This window comes from Mixophyes fleayi, chromosome 3 (genome assembly GCF_038048845.1).
Source record: "Mixophyes fleayi isolate aMixFle1 chromosome 3, aMixFle1.hap1, whole genome shotgun sequence".
In the NCBI taxonomy this organism is placed as follows: domain Eukaryota; kingdom Metazoa; phylum Chordata; class Amphibia; order Anura; family Limnodynastidae; genus Mixophyes; species Mixophyes fleayi.
In genome coordinates, this window is record NC_134404.1 from 305,375,172 (window position 1) to 305,396,606 (window position 21,435).

The 21,435-nt window shown below is 38.5% G+C and overlaps 1 protein-coding gene across 2 annotated transcripts in view; it reads left to right on the top strand.

Moving 5' to 3' along the window:
* The window catches only part of APLF (aprataxin and PNKP like factor), a 178,552-nt gene that overhangs the window by 122,441 nt on the left and 34,676 nt on the right, over positions 1-21,435 (top strand). For both annotated transcript variants that reach the window (XM_075203933.1, XM_075203934.1), the window contains one exon: positions 13,615-13,734. In XM_075203933.1, coding sequence (XP_075060034.1) covers positions 13,615-13,734 — 120 coding nt within the window. The remainder of the gene's footprint in view (positions 1-13,614; positions 13,735-21,435) is intronic.

Sequence of the window (21,435 nt, forward strand, 5' to 3'; positions counted from 1 at the left end):
TTTGATCTCAGGTTTCAAGAGCAATTACTTTTAACACATTAACCGCTAACAAGTAAGAAAACAATAGTTGTTTTTTTTATGTAACCATAATTCTTACTGCGTTCATAATGTCTGATAGTTAAATAATTTCAAGTAGATCTCCAGAACTCCCGGGAGAGCAGGCCACCTTCCCGCATTCTGCCCACTTGCTGGTGAAGTGGGCAGAATGAAGTGAAGGGGACCTCAATGATGCATTTTGCCACATAATTGCCACGTAATTGTGGCCTCACCCCCTGTGGAACAATGAAGCGATTGTGGCATTGCTTCTTGGGGGAGAGGGCCAAATTGTGCGAACCCGCCTCCAGGATGTCGCGGAAGGGAGTTAGATAAAGTTGGCAGGTATGCCATACTTATTTTTTTTTTTTTAACAGCACGACTATTTTACTTTTTTTTTTTTAAATCTTTTTATTTTCAACAACAACTTGAAAGATGAGAATACAGAAAGGAAAAAAGGTGATCTGTACAGTGGATATCGTGCTTGACCTCAAGAATCATACATAGTGCAGGACACAATCACAAATATAAATATGAAAGCCACGAGTCATCCATGTCGTTTTTTTTCTAGAGATAATATAAGTCTCGACTATTAACTAGTGCTCATGACCTGAGACACCAGAGAAACTATGGGGCCGTATCACGAGAAGGCTACATGCTGTTGGGTTTTCCTACTTAAAGGGGAGAAAAAAGGGGAGTAGGGATCAGGTGGGAGTGAAGGGGGGGAGGGTAGATTCCCCACTGAGGGGGGTAGGAAGGGAGGAAAGGAGAAAGGAAGAAAGTGTATAGATGTCCGGGAAGGGGTGTGGCCTGCACTACTTCTGCCCAGGTGCTGATAAGAAGATAGATGAGTGTAAGAGCTATTGGGGGCAGGAGGGTAAGGGTCCAGCTGCAATCTCTATCCCACCACAGAGAGGGAAAAGAAAGAGTCGAATGATAGGGTCACAGACTGAGGTTTACTCAGTGCTTGGTAACGTGGACTGGTTATAGCCGTACCATGGGTCCGCAACTGGGCTATTTTTATATACACTTTAGAGAACCACCAGTCCTCTAAATAATGTGTCTGTAATGATGACATAAACGATGAGTTAATTCAAATTTAGGTTGGGTTTTTTTTTTTCGTGCTAACCATTGTTAATAAAGATAGTGTTTCAGCAAAAGACATATTATTTTTATAGACACTCTAGTAAAATTGGAAAGCAGTGGGGTCAGACCATCACAAGATAATTTTTAGAGTTGTTTTCTTGAATTTTTTTTTTTTTAAAGTAATTTTGTTGGAGGTATAATGCTTATTCTAAAACAATCAGCGCCTTACAAATCTACAATAATAATAATAATATGCGTGCAAATCAAGATTCTCGCCATACTCTTTTTCTCTCATTCATTTTTCTAGCTAAAGAGCCTCCCCCATGTCCTATTCCCAACGCAACTTGTGCAACTCCTTCGAAGGCTGTACATTTTTTTTCAAGTTTGCACACAAAATAATAAAAAATAGAGATTGGGTCCCAAGAGCAAAACTCATCTCAGGGGTTTAATCCAGGTGTTATGTAGGTGGAGGATTTGCAAGTATTGGTAGAAACAGCTGGCTGAAAGGTCAAAGTGGTCAGAGATTTCATTCAATTCTGGAAAGGAGCGTAAAGGTGCCACATGAAAGAGGAATTTAATATTATTCTTTTTCATTTGCTGAATGTTTTGTGATCTTGACCTGGCGGTCTTTCTATTTGGATTGTCTGAGCTTATACGAACATGCTAATTTCCAAAAGAGAGTGTAAAGCTCAGAATGGGGTGAAGACGCAACAATGGGAGTCAGCCCTATGCGTTCAAGCCAGAATAAGACATATAATGGTGGCATACTGTCACGAGCCACTGGAAAATATGGACGAGTTACCTGCTAGTAGTTGACACTACTGGGCAAAGAGGTGTGGAGTCAAATGCAACGGTGTTCATCAAGGACCTCCGCTAGGAGGTTTGACTGTAGCTTCATGGGCTGTGCAGGTCGTGGCCCTGAGAGACAGATACTAGCGAGGTAGCTGGGGACACTGGTAAAGCATAGAGTAGTCAAATTAGCAGATCAGATCAATTCGTCAAAACTAGAAGATCCAAACAGAACCAGAATCACGTGGCAAAAAATTGGTCAGAAACTGGCTAAGGTCAGCAGCAGAATATCCAATATAGAAAGGAACCAGATGAGTCCTAAGGAACTACTGGCACACGAGAGCCAGGAGGAGACCTCAGATGTTTGCTAATACTCTGGCACTGGAGCAGTCCTCCTTTTATTTTCCTATTAAGAGCAGTTCCAGCAGTCAGTGACGTAATTCCAGCGGTCCGCTTATAAGAGAAGTCAAAATTGCTTCTTTTTGACTAGAAACAAACACTTCTGTTCCCGTAAGTTGCCTCCCATTGCTAGGTGACGTGCGAGGTGGCAAGACGTCCATCCCTGCAGAGCACAAAAGAGCAGGGATGGTGCCTGACACTTACTTATCAAATCTGCTTCTATATCCGCTTATACCAAGGTTTGGGTGTTGGTGTGGCTTAGGTCTGCTTGTGTCAGATGAGCAGCCAAATAGTATTTATGTAACCTGGGGAGACCAAGCCACACTTCCCTGGGATGTTTATAGTGTCAAACCATATTTCTCCTACCTGACCAGACAAATCTAGACATGCATTGTTGCAACTCTTTCGAACATTGGATATAATTGTAACTGGTAGAATTTGAAATAAAAATAGTATTCTCTGCAAGTTATTAATTTTTATTATAGCAATTCTTCCCAGTCATGAAATGTAGTGAGAGCTCCAGTTACGCAAATTCTGTTTTACTGTATCAATTAACAGTGGAAAGATAACCACATAAAATATTTCATAGCACATGGTCAGGTAGTTGCCCAGGTATTTTATGTTTTGGGGCTGCCAGCAAAATCTGAAGTTCTCTTTGATGCGCTGTTGTGCTTCCGAGAACATATTATATGCAAGAGCCTTCAACTTGTCCGTGTTCATTTTAAAATTAGAGATGGCCGTAGTTACAAATCTCTTTCCATTAGACTGATAAGAGTATATGCGTGTCATGCGCCGTCCCAGTGCTCTTCCATCCACATGGACGCCTTCTCAGTCACAGGAAGTTGTCTGGTTGCCTGGCAACCAGACGCATCAGGCTCGGCTGCTCCCCCTGCTCATGCGTGTCCAGTTGCTAGGCAACAGGACGCTGCTCTGCACCCGGTGGCGACTGCTGAAGTCAGCACTGCCGGTAATCACTTTGCCTCCTAACAAACTATTTAAAGAAAGCATTAGGTCCCTTAGCACCAGGTGTTTATTTGGTTTCACACTTCCCGATCTGACTCCATGGTTCCTGACACGGCTCTTCCTGACACTGCTTTTGGATTCTCCCTTGGACTCTGTAAGACTCTCCTGGTAATTGACTTGGGCTTAGCTGACTACTCCTTATTATCTTCCTTGTTTACTGCGCTGCCCACGCGGTTTGACCTTGGTTTCCCAGACTAGCCGATTACTTTTATGTATCTCGCTATGTGCCCTTCCGGAGAACCGCGACCTGCTCGTCTCTCGCAGCTAAACCAAACTCCCTTGCAGGGGCCCCTGGTGAAAACCAGAGGCACATTAGACTCTGCGCCTCCAGACAGGGTTGCGCCAAAATCAGCAGATAGCTCCACGTTCCTGACAATACGGCTCTATGATTGTGATTGATATATTATCTGTGTAGAGCTAATTTATGGTCCTTAATTTTTTTTTGTATTTAGGTTGTTACAGATTCTAGTTGTCAGTGGTTTCATAATGTAGGCTAAGAGCAGGAGCAGTAAGGTGTTGTGCACCATTTTTAATTTGAGAAGGCATTAAATGCAGTCATTCGGTAAAATAGATGGAGTGTGTGATAATTAGGGCGCTGCTACTTGCCATGTATGAATTTACACGATCGCAAACCTTACACCTACTCCTCCCCAAAGTCATAAAAACTATTGGTCGGACCATGAGTATGTTATATGCAATTAGAAGAAATAAATTGGTATGTTGCATTAGGGATTCTGAAATGTCGCTAGTGGTTCCCTGGGAAATGTCCTTATTCTCCTAGGTATCTGAGCTTACCAACAGGGATAGGTATTAAATGTAATGTTGGGAATGCGATGACCATAAGAAGTGCATGTATTAATGGCTTTGGAAAGGCTAACAGCGACCGAGGGGTTAACTTGGTAAGGGTGGCTGGATAAAGCACTCAAGTCAATGACTAACCCCCCCCTAACTCCCATTGTATTCACAATGATAACAGTCTTCAGAATGGCACCTTAACTGCAGGAGGTCATCAAGCCTGGTAACTTGTGGCGTTGGTGGTGGGGATACCTTGATTCTAAAACCCTCCGTCAACCGAGTGACTTTGGGTGACTATCCAAAGCAGTGTGCTATTGCTCTGGGGTCTTGTCTTGCAGCAAAGGAGCGGTGTCAGGGCGAGCTGCCGGGATTCGTAAAGACCTGCTGGACTTTTGGAACCTGGATGGTGTTTGGGCGGATCATCTGGCAATACAAACGTTTTTATGTTGTATGCTGTGCTGTGGTGTTTTCAACAATAAAAGTCGGCAATTGACTGGTAACTGTTTCAGTGGTTCCTAAACTTAGGAAGTCATCAGGGTAAATTGCAAGGCAAACGCTCTGTATTCACACTATGGGATTATAACGGAGGCGAAAAGACCATTGGTGCCAGGTCGTGGCCACTATAGCACCGGAGGCCCCTTCTGGTGCCCCCATGGTAGACCCACCTGCACTCCTCAGGCCCCCACATAACCGCCAAGGCTACTACTCTCTTCAGAGTTAACTAGGGGGCCCCGGAGGTTACATCTGCATTGCCAGGCCACTATCCAAAGTTTGCTATGAGTTTGACCCTGATTGAAATATAGTGCTGCAACACCTTTAAGGAAGTGACTGACAATGGCCATTGTGCCTATAGTGTGTTGCATGAATGGCCAGGCTGCACTATCGCAGATTTCTCTCCGTCATGGATCATCACTAATGCAGGGACATTTAATTTGTTTGCAGAGTGTATGATATATTTTTAATTTTATTGTTTAACTTATGCAGATATGTTTTACTAAGTGTTTCTGTAAAATAAAGTGAATATATATCTGGCCTTTAAAATGGAAAAAGGATATATTATCTCATTCACTTATGGTAATTCACTTTGGATATGTAGGATCGTCTATTTATCTACCACTTATCCAATTCTCTATTTTCCAGTCCTCTGACCATTCAGAAGAGCCACTCACAGCAGGATTTAAAGAGACAACTGGCTTAGCTCTTTTACAATAGTAGACATTTGCTTGTTTGCTGATATAGGTAATATTTACAGAGTATTACAATATTTGTGGAGTGGGGAATGATGGCTCAGTAAAAATTGATTTTATGTGATCATAATCATTCTTTCTGTCTGCAAAGGCAAGATTTGATTGTATTGATTTTTACAGCAAGGCTGACAATATAAAATTCAACTGTGCTCAGCATTATTCTGAACAAAAACAATTGTTTGTATGATAGTAGATTAATATGTGTTAACTGGAAGATAATAACTAGTGTGCATGTGATAAAAAACATACCATATTATTATTATTCTGGAACAAAAATACAAAGGAAACAATATAAAATGGGTGATTACCTTGCTTTAACAGTATGAGTAACAATAGTGAAATGAAAAAGAAGGGGAAAAAAGAAAACCTGAGTATCTGCTTAGATAAAAAAATAATCAAAGGGGTGACACATCCAAGAAACACAAATTTAATGTAAAATCAAATTAAAAAAAAAGAGCAATGATGTAATGTTCAATTAGTAATAGCAATGTTGGTATCCGAGATATATTGTGCAGTAAATATCAATTGCAGCGTTCTACATTTCTATATATTTGCTACTCGTAGTTCAAAGGTACAAATTGTAACCTATCCATTCACCCAGAGTTCTGCTAGTAATGAAGCATATCATTTTCCTGAAGGGCTTTGTTAAAGTAAGAGGTTGAATTTTGCACTTTGAACTAAATGTAGTAAATGTACTATTTAATTTAATGGCTTGATATTTGTTGCACTATATTTAACAAACAAATGACTTGCTGTATTATTACTACTGGCTTTTAATGAACACAGTAAAAATTACATTATGGGAGGAATAGTGCTTTTCTTTAATTGCAGTAGTAACTGAGTAATGAGAGTAACCAAATTGTTTGCCTGCACAGAAATTGAAAGCAAGACCTATTTGGAAACTAGAGGAGCAAAATTAAAAGATTGAATTCAGAAAAAGAGAATAAAAATAGGAAGTATAGTGGTCAGTCACTGGAAACATGGAGAAAAATGGAGCATCAATAGACTGCAGAAAAAAATATAGTTCATTCAGAGAGATCAAGCCGTCATATTTGTAATTTCACATACAATGGCTATGCAATGTATTTACATCCTTTTGCAGCTTCTCTTCTTCAGGGTCTGGAAAAATGGACACAGTGGATAAGCATGTTATTATTATTATTATTATTATTATTCTTTTGTTATTCTTTTATTTATATGACGCCACAAAAGGTCCGCAGTGCCATACATGACCTATACAGAACGCAATGATCTATAACGCTTTACATGATACATGAAAAACAAAATACAAAGCCCAAACATATTGAAAAAACAATATGCAGATAGCATGGTAATACAGATCAAGAGAAAATGTCATGACATATTGACTCAATTTTGAATGTGCAGTGGATAGGAAAGTCAATAGCAGTGAGCGATCAGGAGAGAGTAGGGAGCTGACGTTGCCAAACAGGCGACACAGGTTGGAGGATTGAATGGAAATAAGAGCCTTAAAGTAGGATTGTTTAGAAAGTGATAGGGCAGAACTGTAAGAGGTGAGTATTAACTTGAAGTGAAGGAAGTCCGCATGAGTGTGTGACTTTCTCTAGAGCCATTCTGCACTATGAGATCATTTTTGAAGATGGAGTGCTAAGGTTGAGGTGGGGACCAACAAAGCTTGATGGTGACAGCCAAAGGGACAGAGTCAAGTGCAGTGGTAAGGGTGTTCATTATAGAAGGAAACAACCTCATCAGGGCAAGAAAGAGTGGTGATGGAGGAGAGGAGTGAGACCAAGGAGGAGTTGACGTGGTAGGATCAGTGGTGTCCGAGAGAGGGAAAGGTGAAAAGTCGGAGACAGTACTGAGGTGGGAATAGACCAGATCAAAGGAGTGGCCACTGCGGTGGGAGAGGTGGTCCATTGAGAGAGACCAAGGGAGTAGGAGAGGGAGAGAAGTTTTGAAGCAACAGGGTCTGAGGGATTGTCTATTGGTATATTAAAGTCCCCCAAAATGAAGGAGGGAAAGTCAGAGGAGAGAAATTTAGGGAGTCAGTTGACAAAGTGATCAAAACAATTGAGAGACTGCACAAGGAGAACAGTAGATGAATGTAACACGGAAGTGGGCAGGTTGGAAGAGGCAGTTTGATTGTACCTCAAAGAACGAGAAAGAGAGGGAGGGTTCAGGGGGAAGAACCCGGAGAGATCAACTGGGTGAAAGAAGTATACAAATGCCATCACCCTGCCAGCCCCCAGATCTGGGTATAAGGGAGAAGGACAAGCCCCTGATGAGAGAGCAATAGGGAAGGTAATGTTCTCAGGGTATAGCAAGGTGTCAGTGATGACAAGTATTTTAGAGATAAAGAGATCTTGGTTAGAGGCCAATTTGTTGCACACTTGCCTTGCATTCCAGAGACCACATGATAGAGGGAAAAGGAGAGATGTGGATGAGGTTGTTGGGGGTAGCAGGAGGGAATAGTGGTAGAAAAGAGGTAATAGGATCAGCAAGGGAATGGAAAGTAGTTGGGACAGTTGATATGAGGAATGGGTGAGTTAAACGCTCACAATTAGATTTAACAGTGATATTTGGCAGGAGTGGAGAGGGTGTATATAACATTAGGCAAAATCTAAGGTGCAGGGAGGTGGCTGTGTATGATCACTGAGCTGGGGAGCCAGTTAGTGAGTCGGGATAAGTGGAGCAGCAAGTGTGGTTTGAAGGTGGGAATTCAAGCAACAGCAGATGTAAAACCATAAAGTCATAGCAAAAACTGTAGCTGTAAGAAGCAATGTTGACAAACAGTTTAGCAGTGAGTGTCTAGGTAATGGATAAGGCAGGTGCATGGAGGATAACCGGGACTCACAGGTGATTATTGACTTTTGTCCTCATGTAGCAGTGTGCCAAGGCAGAATGTTCCCCTCCCGTTCACCTCTTCTCCAACTCCTGTATAACTCTTATTATCCTATGTGTGTGTACACTTGTAACAAACCACTTAGTACAAATACACACTAACTAAACAAATACACAACACCGGCTAACACAGCCTAACTTATGATCAGATGTTGGCAACTATGCTATACATGGTCATCCTTTGTTTATCAGGGATGCCTGTGAATATAAATTGAAAACATTGTTACTAGAATACAGGCTGAACATTGGATAGTATGGTTAAGTTCTCCCGTAGATTGTAGACATATGTGTTCAATTTATTTCTAGACTGAAGTGTTTCTCTATTTAGTGATATCAGATATCTGCTAATCTAAGAGATTTTCTTATGACTGGTTTACAGTGTGTGACACGAGTTCTGTTCCATTTCTTTTAAAATCCTGTTGTGTTTCTGGATGTCTGCAACATACTTATCTCCCTCGTAATGTTTATAAGTCACGACAAAAAGCATTTTTAGGCGTAGGTAGAACAGCTCAGTGACATTCTTTTATCACTATGAATCACTGAAACCATCAGTAATGTAGAGAAAAGCAAAGTTCATATGTAATTACATAGAGATTTTGTCCCATTTACTTTATAAATGAATGCAATTATAACATTGTGTTTATCTTCAGATTGATTTACCGATAAAATCATGTCAATTTAATCTACAATCTAACAGAACGCTCATGACGTCCTTGGCTTTTTCATCATGTGTAAAAATTAACAAGTGATTTGTGCCTTGGGTGTTCAGTGGTCCGAACCAACTTAAATTCTTCTCAATATATTTATGCTTTAATTTCTTGTTTATTATTCTCCCTCTCTTTTTATTATACACCAAACACCTATTTCACATATGAATCTAGCAAGGCATGCATAAGCAACAGTTACATGACACTCATGAGAAGCTCTACGTTTCATTACGGGACGTCCAGTGATCACTTTGAGTCCAGTCCAGCTACCACTTCGGCCTACCCCTCTTATTCCTGCTTACCATCACCTAAACATCAGCAGATTCCTTTTTTTTTTTAATTATTCCATTGATGGACAAAGGTTTCTTTACACCAAAATGTAAATGGCCAGCTTCATGTAGTGAATTATAGAATAGGATAAATACATTTTAATCTAAAGAGAAAATAGTGTTCACACTCATCCTCACTACACCAACTACTTTTATGGGTCTTGAACAGGAATGTAAAAAGTGTATTAAATAGAAAATAGACAGAATGCAAATGTTAAGAAAATTGCTCTGTAGATTTTGGGAACTCTGTGTAAGAATAAGATGAAATAACACAATATCATGAAAGTCAATATCATAGTATTGGATGAATATTGAACAAGGGTTAAGTAATATTCCAGAACTAAGTTATGTGCACTTAGACAAATGTGGAGAACTGAATGCTGCATTTCGATTCTTTCCTCCATATTTTTCTCTTCTTGGTCGCTTTATGTGGTCACCCACTAGCTGAGTGCCCAGAGGAGTAGTTGGGGCAGAGCTAGGGCATGCATGCATGGTAATAAGATTTATCATTACCATGCAGCATGAGCTACACTTGCCCCCCTCATCTATGCACCAAAATCGTCCACCACTGGCTGAGGTCTGCTGTGCGCTGTTCTTTGAACAGAGCTGAATTGTATGTAATAAAAAATATTACATTTGGCACCAGTTTCCTAAAAAAAAATGCAGCACTGCGGCTCTATATACATTAATACACAAAGCCCTAAACATATGATTTACAGTGTGTTTTTTTAATTTACTTCTATAAGTAAATGTTAATTGTATAATAATGTGTACTATTTTGCAGCCTTTCTTTTACAGTTGGATGTATTTGCTCCGAACAGATGCAGAAAAAGATGTACACAAAAAAAGCGTATTTACGTTGGTACATTGAGTCGGATGAATCGTACATCAAACTCAAAAGTATTTGTGTCGGGCGTACAAGTGCCTAAGGATAATGTAGACAAGTTGCTTGACAATGTTATTAGTAAATGCTATAGTCGCATTATCCTATATGTACGCAATATAATAATATAATAAAGTTTCATACACATAAGAATAAGTTATTTTATTGCCCATTATTAATAAATGAGAGATGAATTTTCAATATAAAAAGCTTGAAATACAACCACCCCCACATCTGTTATTTACCCCCTTAAAAATCAAATTGGAATCTTATTTCCTGCAATAGTCCAAAGGGAAAGGCCAATTAAGTACTGCTTTCATATAATATAGCCACAACACTAATGACTCAATACATATTAAGCCAATCAGAAGCGCTTAGATGGTGCTGCTGATTGTCATCATTGTGTATAGTCGCAGCAGCAAGAGGTACACTTTTAAAATGTGTATCTGGGGATGCATCCATTTTAGATTATTTTGCAATTACATGAACATGCCCTTACTGTACTCAATTTAAAATTGCCTGCCCCCGTTGCGTCTCTATAGATGTCAGGGGACAAATAAACAATACAGAAAAATTTAGACACATGCATACACATTTTTGGTGCGCATTCACTATACAGAGATGCAAATCTTACACAAAAATTGCGATCCAACTCTTAATGAGACCCATAATGCTTTTAATTTTTTTTTAAACCTTTTACTAAAAGCATCAGATAAATACAAACAAGTAGCAGAAAAGTATCTAACGAAGATGATTTATACATTCAAGGTGCAACTTGTTATAGAACAGTGATTGCAGATATACAATATACATGAACAGTAAAAAGCAAAATTGATGCTTGTTTTTTTATTTTAGTTAGAGGAAAATAAAAGGGGGGAAGGAAAGTAAAATGGGCTAAGGGGAGAAGGTTACTTCTCTGAAAATAAAACAGTAGGTATTTATAGGCGTGACACGGGCACTAGAAGATTGGAGGTGGTGTGTTATTAAATTCAGTCCAAAGAGAACGGTTTTATAGAAAGAACTAACTGAATTTCGTAAGATACTACTCATAAGCTCTGTCTCATGCATATTAATAACTTTTTTTCAAGGGGCAACTATAATCGGAGGGTGCTGACTTTTCCAAGAGCTAGCCACTAACCAATTGGCTGCACTTTAAATGTTTCTGATAAATTTGTTTATATGTTTGGGGAGATCATTGAAAGGCAGAGGGAATAGCATGCATCAATCAGCCACAACATTAAACCACTGACAAGTGAAGTGATTGACATTGATTATCTCGTTACAGTGGCACCCGTCAAGGGATGGGATATATTAGCCAGCAAATGAACAGTCAGTTCTTAAAGTTTATGGCTTGGAAGCAGGAAAAATGGGCAAGTGTAAGGATCTGATTGACTTTGACAAGGGCCATATTGTGATGGCTAGAGGACTGGGTCAGAGCATTTAGAAAATGACAGGTCTTGTGAGGTGTTCCCGGTATGAAGTGGTTAGTAACTACCAAAAGTGGTCCAAGGAAGGTGAACTGATGATAGTCATGGGAGCCCACGGCTCATTAATGCGAGTGGGGAGCAAAGACTAGCCCATCTGGTCTAATCCCACAGAAGAGCTACCTCAGCATTCATGTAGATGTTACTTTGACACTTACCACCTACCTAAACATTGTTGCAGACCAAGTACAACCCTTCTTGGCAATGGTATTCCCTGATGGCGGTGGCCTTTTTCAGCAGGATGATGCGCCCTGCCACTCTGCAAAAATTGTTAAGGATGTAGTACTTAGTTCCTACCAAAAGCGGTCCAAAGAAGGACAACCGGTGAACCTGCAACAAGGTCATGGGCGCCAAAGGCTCATTGATGCGCGTGAGGAGTGAAGGCTAGCCCATCTGGTCCAATCCCACAGAAGAGTTAATGCAGCACAAATTGCTGAAAGAGTTAATACTGGCTATGATAGAAAGGTGTCAGAACACACAGTGCATCACAGCTTGCTGCGTAGCTGCAAACCTGTTAAAGTGCCCATGCTGACCCTTGTCCACCGTCAAATGTTCCTACAATGGGCACGTGCGTGCCAGAACTAGACTATGGACCAATGGAAGAAGGTGGCCTGGTCTGATGAATCCCGTTTTCTTTTAGATCATGTGGATGGCCGTGTGCGTGTGCATTGTTTACCTGAGAAAGAGATGTCACCAAAATGCTCTATTGGAAGAAGGCAAACTGGCGGAGGCAGTACGATGCTCTGGGCAATGTTCTGCTGAGAAACCTTGGGTCCTGGCATTCATGTGGATGTTACTTTGACACATACCACCTACCTAAACATTGTTGCAGACCAAGTACACCCCTTTGTCTCTTGTAGCAGGATAGTGCACCCTGCCAAACTGCAAAAATTGTTCAGGACTGGTTTGAGAAACATGACAAAGAGTTCAAGGCGTTTAGAGGGCTTGGCCTCCACATTCCCCAGATTTGAATCCAGTCAATCATCTGTGGGGTGTGCTGAAAAAACAAGTCAGAGCCATGAGGACCCATCTCGAAACTTACAGGACTTATAGGATCTGCTGTTTACTTCTTAGTGGCAGATATCACAGGTTTTAGGAACAAGGTATTGACTTGGCTTTCAAATTCCCCAGATCTCAATCTGATCTAGCATCTGTGAGATGTTATGGAAAAACAAGTCCGAGACCCCACCTTGCAACTTACATGACTTAAAGGATCTGCTGCTAACATCTTGGTGCCAGATACCAAAGGAAACCTTCAGAGGTCTTGTGGAGTCCATGTCTCGACAGGTCAGAGCTGTTTTAGTGGTAGAAGAGGGACCTACACAATATTGGACATTAGGTTTTAATGCTGTGGCTGATTGGTGTATGTTTTGGTTGGAACAGTATATCCATAGCCGTTATGCCTACAATAAGGTTTTGAACCTCCAAGTCCACCATATATCTAGTAAAAAGCCTGGCTCTTGACGCCCTCTCCAACAGAGAGGAGAGACACTGTTATAGTACTGTAGACTGGTTGGAACCAGGTACCAACGGTATCTAACATCCACATATACTATAGCCTTAAACATTTCCAATAGCCACATACATCATTTGTGAGTCAGTTTTCTAAGGAATAAGATATACCCTAGAAAATATTTGCAATTATGTGTATGTACTGTTACTTGTTGCACATGAAAGCCCTCATTACTCTATGTAATTATGAATTCAATACATAGTAATATCCAACCAGCGTATGTATTACAGTACTTTTCTGACTGAAAAGGAATCAAACATATAACAATTTTAATCCTAAAAGAATTGTCAGGTACTTGTAATAAAAGTAAAATATTTTATTTTCGTTATTCGTGAAGTGTTTTGCTTATCCGATTAAATAACAAATCAAGTTTTCTTTCTAACTGGAAATATATATTCTTAAACACAGAAGGACTAAACCGATTCAATATGGTTTTTTTTTTCTAGAAAAAACCCAACTCACTTTCAAGAATTTAGTCACCCAGGAGACAGTGATTTCGTGGAGAATGAGAGTCAAGATGACAGTGATGATAGGCCGGAATGTCCTTATGGTACAGATTGTTATAGGTAAGAACAGCATCGGAACATTGTCATATTGTGTCACTGAAAGACTTCTTATTACCTGCACATTTCTATACAGCATGTGATGAAAAGCATGATTGTTCAATCTGTGTGTCTAATTATCTTTCACTGTTCTCCATTGTTCTTGGTGACTGAAATTCTAGTACTTTTTATTTGTTACGTTTACCTTGTCCAAGGAACAAACACAAAAACATTCACAAAGTAAATGCATTTGTTATAATAGCCAAGATTGCCTTCTTCCTTGGAAGATACCTATAATGGTTACTTGGCCAATTATGACTGAACATTTCTTGTAAATAATACTTATCTGACTGGAAAAATTCTGTTATGAAACAGACTGCAGGTATAGCATAGCACACAAAGTATCTCACAAGCATATTGTTAACTATGTTATCATTAGTTTCTTCTCAACTAGAAAATACTGCCTTTTAGCCTTTATCTATGTTACCTTATGAGATCCAAATATATGATATACAAGTTAACCTGTGCATGATACTCATGCATTCTAGTCAAATCAAGTTACTTAAGGTGTTAAAAAGGTTCTTGTCATGCATTTGGGCCATAGCCCAGGCCTCAACCACCAACCACTCCCCACTGTCACCCCCGGCAACCACCAACCACTCCCAACTGTCACTTCTCCTTCAAGAAATATATATATATATATTTTAAATCTTTATAAACACTTTTAACAATTAACAAATTAAATTAACAAATTAAAAACATCTTAGTATACCAAATTTCAGCCCTTTCTGAATTTTTTTTTCCACACACACTAAGAATTTAGTAGGTCAGTGTATAACTCCGCAAAGCAAGTGGCGCTGCAGCTTGGTTTTATATTTTCCACACACAGACAGACTAACACACGCCACTAGACATTTATATTATAGATATTTGCATTAATACACCAATTTCAAGGTCTGTGCTTAGAGTGGAGTCAAAATGTACACAATGTACATATCACACGACTTACTCCATTGAGTGCGATGATATGAAGACGGGACAGTTGGCGACAACAATTGTGGTACAAGGGTAAGTGATCACTTTATTGTGGGGAGGATTTGGATCCCTCCCCAGTTTCCACCATTACAGTGAAGACCTGGAGGCTGATCATAGGTCACAGAAGAAGCTTACTATGGGATTGGTCCTGTTCTGTGAGACAGCCAATCACAGAGAGAAAAAGTGATCTTGGCTTTTTTAAGGTCATGGGTACCTGGCACAAAGAGGAAAAGGGCAGCATCTTTTAAAGAAATGGTTGATGTATACACATTTTCATACACTTTAACCTTTGAATTCATGGACATTTTAAGAGCACAGGATAAGTCTGCCTCTTGCTCTCAATGAGAGGTGGTCCCAGGCAGGCTTAAGTATTGTTAACTGTATCTGGTACCTATCTCTTCGTTGCAAAAGCCTATTCACATATGATGAAAATACTTTCTTTGTAACTCAAGGGATTTTAAGCAAACTTGGCCTAAAATGTGTTGCCAGAAAGCCACATTCATTAAATTTGAGGGATGTGATTGTTTTTTTTTTTTTAAGCACCTCTACTGAGGTAGTGTCTTTAAAATATCTTTAATCGTTTTTATTCTGATGTGTAACAAGCTTTATTTTGGTGGAATAACTGTATAATAAGAAGATGCCCCTTATAAAACAAAGTTTCCAAATATTTTTAGTTGGGAAAAAATTGTAATCTTTAGTCGTATGCAAATAATGATGGTATATTTGTCAGAAAAGACATATGGCAAACCAAGTTCCAACAAACTTGCATTTCTGTGTTGTATTAAGCTAGGAAATAAACCAACAGGAAAAAAAAGATTTTGGAACTGAAAACATTTCTGAATATGACACTTTGGGAGCTGTTTCATTGCTTACATTAACAAGTTGGTGCACTCGTGTCTCCAACCATAGAATAAATACCGAGCAGCCCATTCTCATTTATTTCTAAAGATATTGAGACCATAAGTTAGTCAGTATTGTCAAGTCCTATTTTTCACTTTCAAATTGTTATTGACAGCATCTGTGCATATGACATTGATCTTTTAGATCTTTTCTTGTCATTATCCTCTATTTCACTACTACTGGCTTTCATGAAGCCATCTTCTTTCATGTATTAATGCTCACTCTTACGAAGCCTTTCAAAATGTATACAGTGCATTGTCACACCAAACTACAAAGCACTGGTCTATAATGCCACGTGTAAAGCAAAATTACTAAAATCACACAGTGCACTTACTTAGGTATTTGTTTTATTAAGCATTTCACTTTGTTAAATCCGTAAACATTTTTTTTCCTATAAAATTGCTCATTCGGGTTCACAGCGTGAGACATGCTTTTTTTAAATTACAGAATATACTGTATATGGTTTTGATAAGTTAAATATATATTGCAAGCACTCAAAGACTACAATTTGTATTTAGTTTTAGTTTCCTATATTTATTCTTCGTAATTACCATGTGTAGGTAAAACTGTTTTACTCTTACCACCGGTATGTAAATGCTATAATTACTGTTGACAGGATGGAGCTTTTTCTCACAATTATTTTGCAGGAAGATTTGAATCCCGCAGTTTGTTAAATTGCATTTTATACTGTATACATTGTTGGAATGACGTGACCCCAATATAAGTTTGAAAAATAAATATTTTATTGGATCCACATATTTTGCCATACAAACATATAAGTCTACTAAATAGTCCTATGTACTCCTGGGTACCCAATCATTATTTAAACACTGGGTTAATCGGATCTCATACCTATACAAAACCTAAGTTGCAGAATAAAATAAGGTGAATATTTTTTTTTTATTATTTAAACAACATTTTTTATTGTTTATTTAAACAGGTTTACACGTATAAAATATCAGCAATGAGCTGTATATATATATCAAGAAGAACATAACTACATGAGGATAAAATGTTAACATTTGCAGGCTTATGATAAATAAAGTGATGTAAAATCCAAATGTAGATTTGGTGTATATAATTCAAAGAGAAAAAGTTTGTAGGTGAGGGGAGACATACAGGGGGTTAAGGGGGAAAAGAAGGGAGGTATCTGATGAGGGAGAGAGAAAAATAAATAAGGTGAATATTGTGTGAGTTGGATTAATGTCCTGAAAGTAGCTAAATTTTTTTTAAAAAAAATTATAATTATTTCTTTCATATAATGCCTATAAAGTACCATAAAAATCTGTACTCTCCCTAAAAAAAAAATCTAAAATTCACTTGGATTTATTTAGAAAAAATAGATAACATTGGTTTCAGTGAAGCATACAATGTGAAAATGGTGGGGCTTCCTGTGCAATTTTGGCATAGATCCCTGACTGTGAAAGGGTCAAAATTTTGATTGTTTGTCGAGTGGACTGGCAACTGTACCAGTAACTTTATGTTGTTATAATATATAACTTATCCTAAAAAAGACAAACAAAAGCATTATTTATAAATGCACTGGTATAGCAAAACTCATGTACAACGATATTGATTTTTAATTCATATCCATTTATATTAATTTGCACATTTTTATTAGAAATGGAGCATTCTAGTTGAAAATTAAACCTATTTTAAAGATGTTTATTAATTACTTGTTTGAAGAATTCAGCTAAAATATATAATAAGAAAATATATCCATCTCCTTTAACATATTCACCAAATAGAACTTGGTGAATCAAGACTGCTGCTACTTTATTAAATTGCTGCAATATGTTGCAAAACAATTAACGGTTGTTGGAGCAGTCCAGTTTAATAGAGCATTACCATGTCCTGATGAAGATTTCCAGGCAAGTAACTTGTAGGGCTTCTCCTCGAAACAGATTTCCCAGAGTTCTATACCAGGTCCACAGACTTTCTGCATGCGGCTTCCTAATGGTCCAGCTACTATTGGCGTTTTTCCACAGGGCAGCCGATTAATTTCTTGGTGACCTTCTTGAGTGTCCCTGTTGCCCGCCTATAATACGTCTTTCAGCATAACAGTGTGTTTTTTTATTCTGTATTGTTGTATTGGACTGAACTTTAACAAAGCCTTTCTGATCTATGCGTGCAGAGGCAGTCATCGCACAAATTATGTGGTGCGGCTCCAAGATTAAGTTAGCTATTCCAACATATGGGACAATTAAGTTAATTATTCCTATGTATGGGACAAGCTTGACATAAAAGCCTGCAATGTAATAACATTCTTTCTTTGTCTATTTTTACTATGAGTGCATTTTACTTTTTTCTTGACATTTATATGTTGTTTTGCTTTACTTACAGTAATAATCATGCTATTCCAATTTAGCTAATATGATTCAAGGCCTGCTCCATCAAAGGGATGCTATCAGCAAATGAAGAAAAAGCATGACCTCTATTGTTTAGCACATCAATAAATATAATCAATATATTCATATTCATTGTTGTCAGATTCCCAGAGGAAAGGGCTATCCTCAGGGCCAATTTTGTCTGGTTTCCCTCAATTGTGTCTATGTGGCAACCTGCTTTATTTATGGTTAGCTATGCATTGTAGGAATCTTAGCTCATACCAAGATTGATGAGAAATTAAAGTATGCTTATTTTAAGCTACAGGAGGTTCACAACAACTGATACAGCATTTCCACCAAATAGTAAATGTGTACGTGCTAACATGCAAACAACAAGCTAGTAATATTATTGGCTTTTAGATTTCTCCAAGGAACGTGAACTTTGAACTTGAACTTTCAGAGGGCGTAGAATGACAGTCCAACAGGCTAATGCACCCACAGCTTTTCATGCTTCCTGTGATTAAATATTTACAGGGTAATCTAATGTGAAGTTGTACCAGTGCTAAATTAATGGTTGGACCTGCCACCTAATCAGATACATTGACAATAGTCTGAAATGTTTCAATTAGTTTGCTGGTCTAGTCATTCAATTTGGGAGCCAGTGACAATACCCTTCTCAGGGCAGTGTTTGGAGTCCTAAAAAGTAAAAAAAAAAAAAGTATGAAGTTGTGGGGTGGCATGATCCATCCATCATCATGTCACACGGTAGCAGAAAAAACTGACTGCATATTCTAAAATTTAACTTTTTTATTGTTTCAGTAGTGATGTTGAAATATTACTATTGTGGTATTGTAATGATCCATAAATAATAATAAACAGTTAAATATTCTAGTCAACATCAATAAACAGTATATACAATACAGGATAACCATTATTACAAGTTGTTTCAACTCATCCCACACATGGTATTAAGGTTTATCGGGTATTTGTTTCATATTTTTTTATGGATTGTAAGTCATCTGTAATATCATTATCATCATCATCATCAACATTTATTTATATACCTCCAGCAAATTCTGTAGCGCTTAACAATTGGGCACAAATACAGTAATAAGTAAGCAATACTGGATATTACAGACAAAGAGGTAAGACGGCCCTGCTCGATATATTGGAAGTGGGTTAAATAGGCTTATTGGTAGTCCCCTTATGAACATAAGTGCTGAAAGTCGTGTTATCAGAAGACCAGCACAGATCTTGACAGCCCCTAGACCCATTTCTGCATTTGCTTATGTAACTGCAATTGTTTTCACTGAAATCCTGAAAGCTGTCCGTAACTTGAGTCAGAACTCAGGTGAATCCCGTCAAATAGCTTTTTCAGTGGTTTCTCAACTTCGAACCAAGGATTCTATCAATTGGCCACCTGAGAGTGTCTAAAACATGAATTTGGTTTGTTCATCTGCTCAGTCTGATGCATTTTGCCTGTCAAGATCATTTGGATATACATACTGACTTGATGCCATTGGAGCATATTAACAAAAACTGGAGGTCGTTGGCCAAGCTTTGAAGGGAGTGATATTTGTGTACTGATCTCTTATATATGAACAGGCATTTTTTTCTTCATCTTTTCAATAGCACAATTAGCTGCTCTGATACTTTACTGACTTCTGCCAGTTAATCCATGAAGAGATTAAAATTTTAAACAATCTCTTCAGAGCCAAGTGATTTATTAAACTGACAAAATGTTTTGCTGGACTTGTTACAAGAATTCTCCTGTGAAATTAATTTAAAAAATGAATGAAGTACTGTTAATATCTTCCGTACAGTGGATACCGCTCTAAAACATGAATCCACACAGCGCTTTGTCAGTATTTATCCCAAATGGGAAAATCTCATTCTGCAGGACAAGAATTTAGTTGAATTTTAGTAGATTGACTGTATACTGTTAGAAAACACACATGGCAACAAGAACAATTTTAGCGTATATGTTTATAGGTTTTTCCATGTTGCATGTTGTAGCACTTTACAGATAGGAAACTTAAATAGTGATAAAGAGTGATAATTTTGTTTGAAATATAAATAGGATATGATTCCTGGCCCTACAAACTTTCTATCTTAAGCTTCTTAGGGTGGTGTGATAGGAAATATGCTCTGGCCAGATAAAAAATTGAAAAACCGTTTCCTAAGGGGCACACAAACCCTTCTTACCATGGTGTCCTAAGGGCCGATGTACACATGCACGCACCCCATAGCGTATAGTAGCCATAATTGACAGCAGCAAAGAACACTTATTTGACTTGCAGAGATGCCCTTAGCGCCCTTGCATGTCAGCGGTGTGGTGGTGCTGTGGAGAAAATAAAATCCCTGAATGAATGACATTGTCACTCATTGAAGGGGCCTATTTAGTATCAAATGGCGATAGGGCTGGATTTCGTTTTTATCTCTTGACTGAAATCCTCTTATTGCCACATTTTACTAAGCAAATTTAGCTGAACTAAAATGAATAAATGAAAATAAAATTATATATATATATATATATATTGCCCCAGATCCAAACAGAAAAAAATACTTTATTTAAATAAAAATATTTTTTTCTCTTATCATCCCCTGCTATTTCCAACAGGCCATGTGACATGGAGTCCACAGAGAAATAAGGGAGAGTAGACCACTTTCTTTCTGCGTGGCCTAACTGTGTTGTTTAGCGGATGTCACGTGATGGGCAAGATGGCTGTTTCAATGCAGTCTTATTCTGCTTTATTACAAATTGGATTGGGAGCATCCAGCTGGGGTCGCAGGCTCGCGACCCACCTGTTGCCCACCACTAATCTAGAATAAAAGTCTAAATACCTGCCTCTTGATGTAGTTAGCAGGCATTTGTCAGCAGATTGCCTCCAGGAGTTTCCTCATCCTATAAAAGTGCAGTTTCACTATCATGTCTCACAACAGGACCTGTGTCCTTCATTTTTCTAAGGGCACAAAGTATTTATCTCTAAACTTTTGGGGTTGATATCTGGCAGCAGTAATGCTCTAAATGTAGTTCAGGGCAAATGTCCAGCAGTCCTCTGATTTGCAGATTGCTGCTTCTAGCTTGGGTTTTAGCATCTTCTAGCATAACCTGCAGCACTGTAAGATCTATTCTCAGATATTCTGTCTCCTTGTGGAATTCAAGGTCTGTAATGGCATCATCCATCTGTGACTCCAGTACGGCAGTTCTCTGACCCTCTGCATGGATCTCTTTAATAAGGTCTGCTGTGATCTTTTCAGAAACATTTTGCAGCTCTGATTGGAGCATTAGTTTAATTCTTTTATACCAGGGTCAACTCATCCTATTGCTGTGACAGCTGATGTAGGCTCATTGATGAACTATCAGACTCATTTAGTGAGTTTCATTTTGTGTGGTCCACTTAAGCTATTTTTGGTTTGCTTCTGTCCTTCCCCATTGAACTAACTTTGAAATAGTGCTATG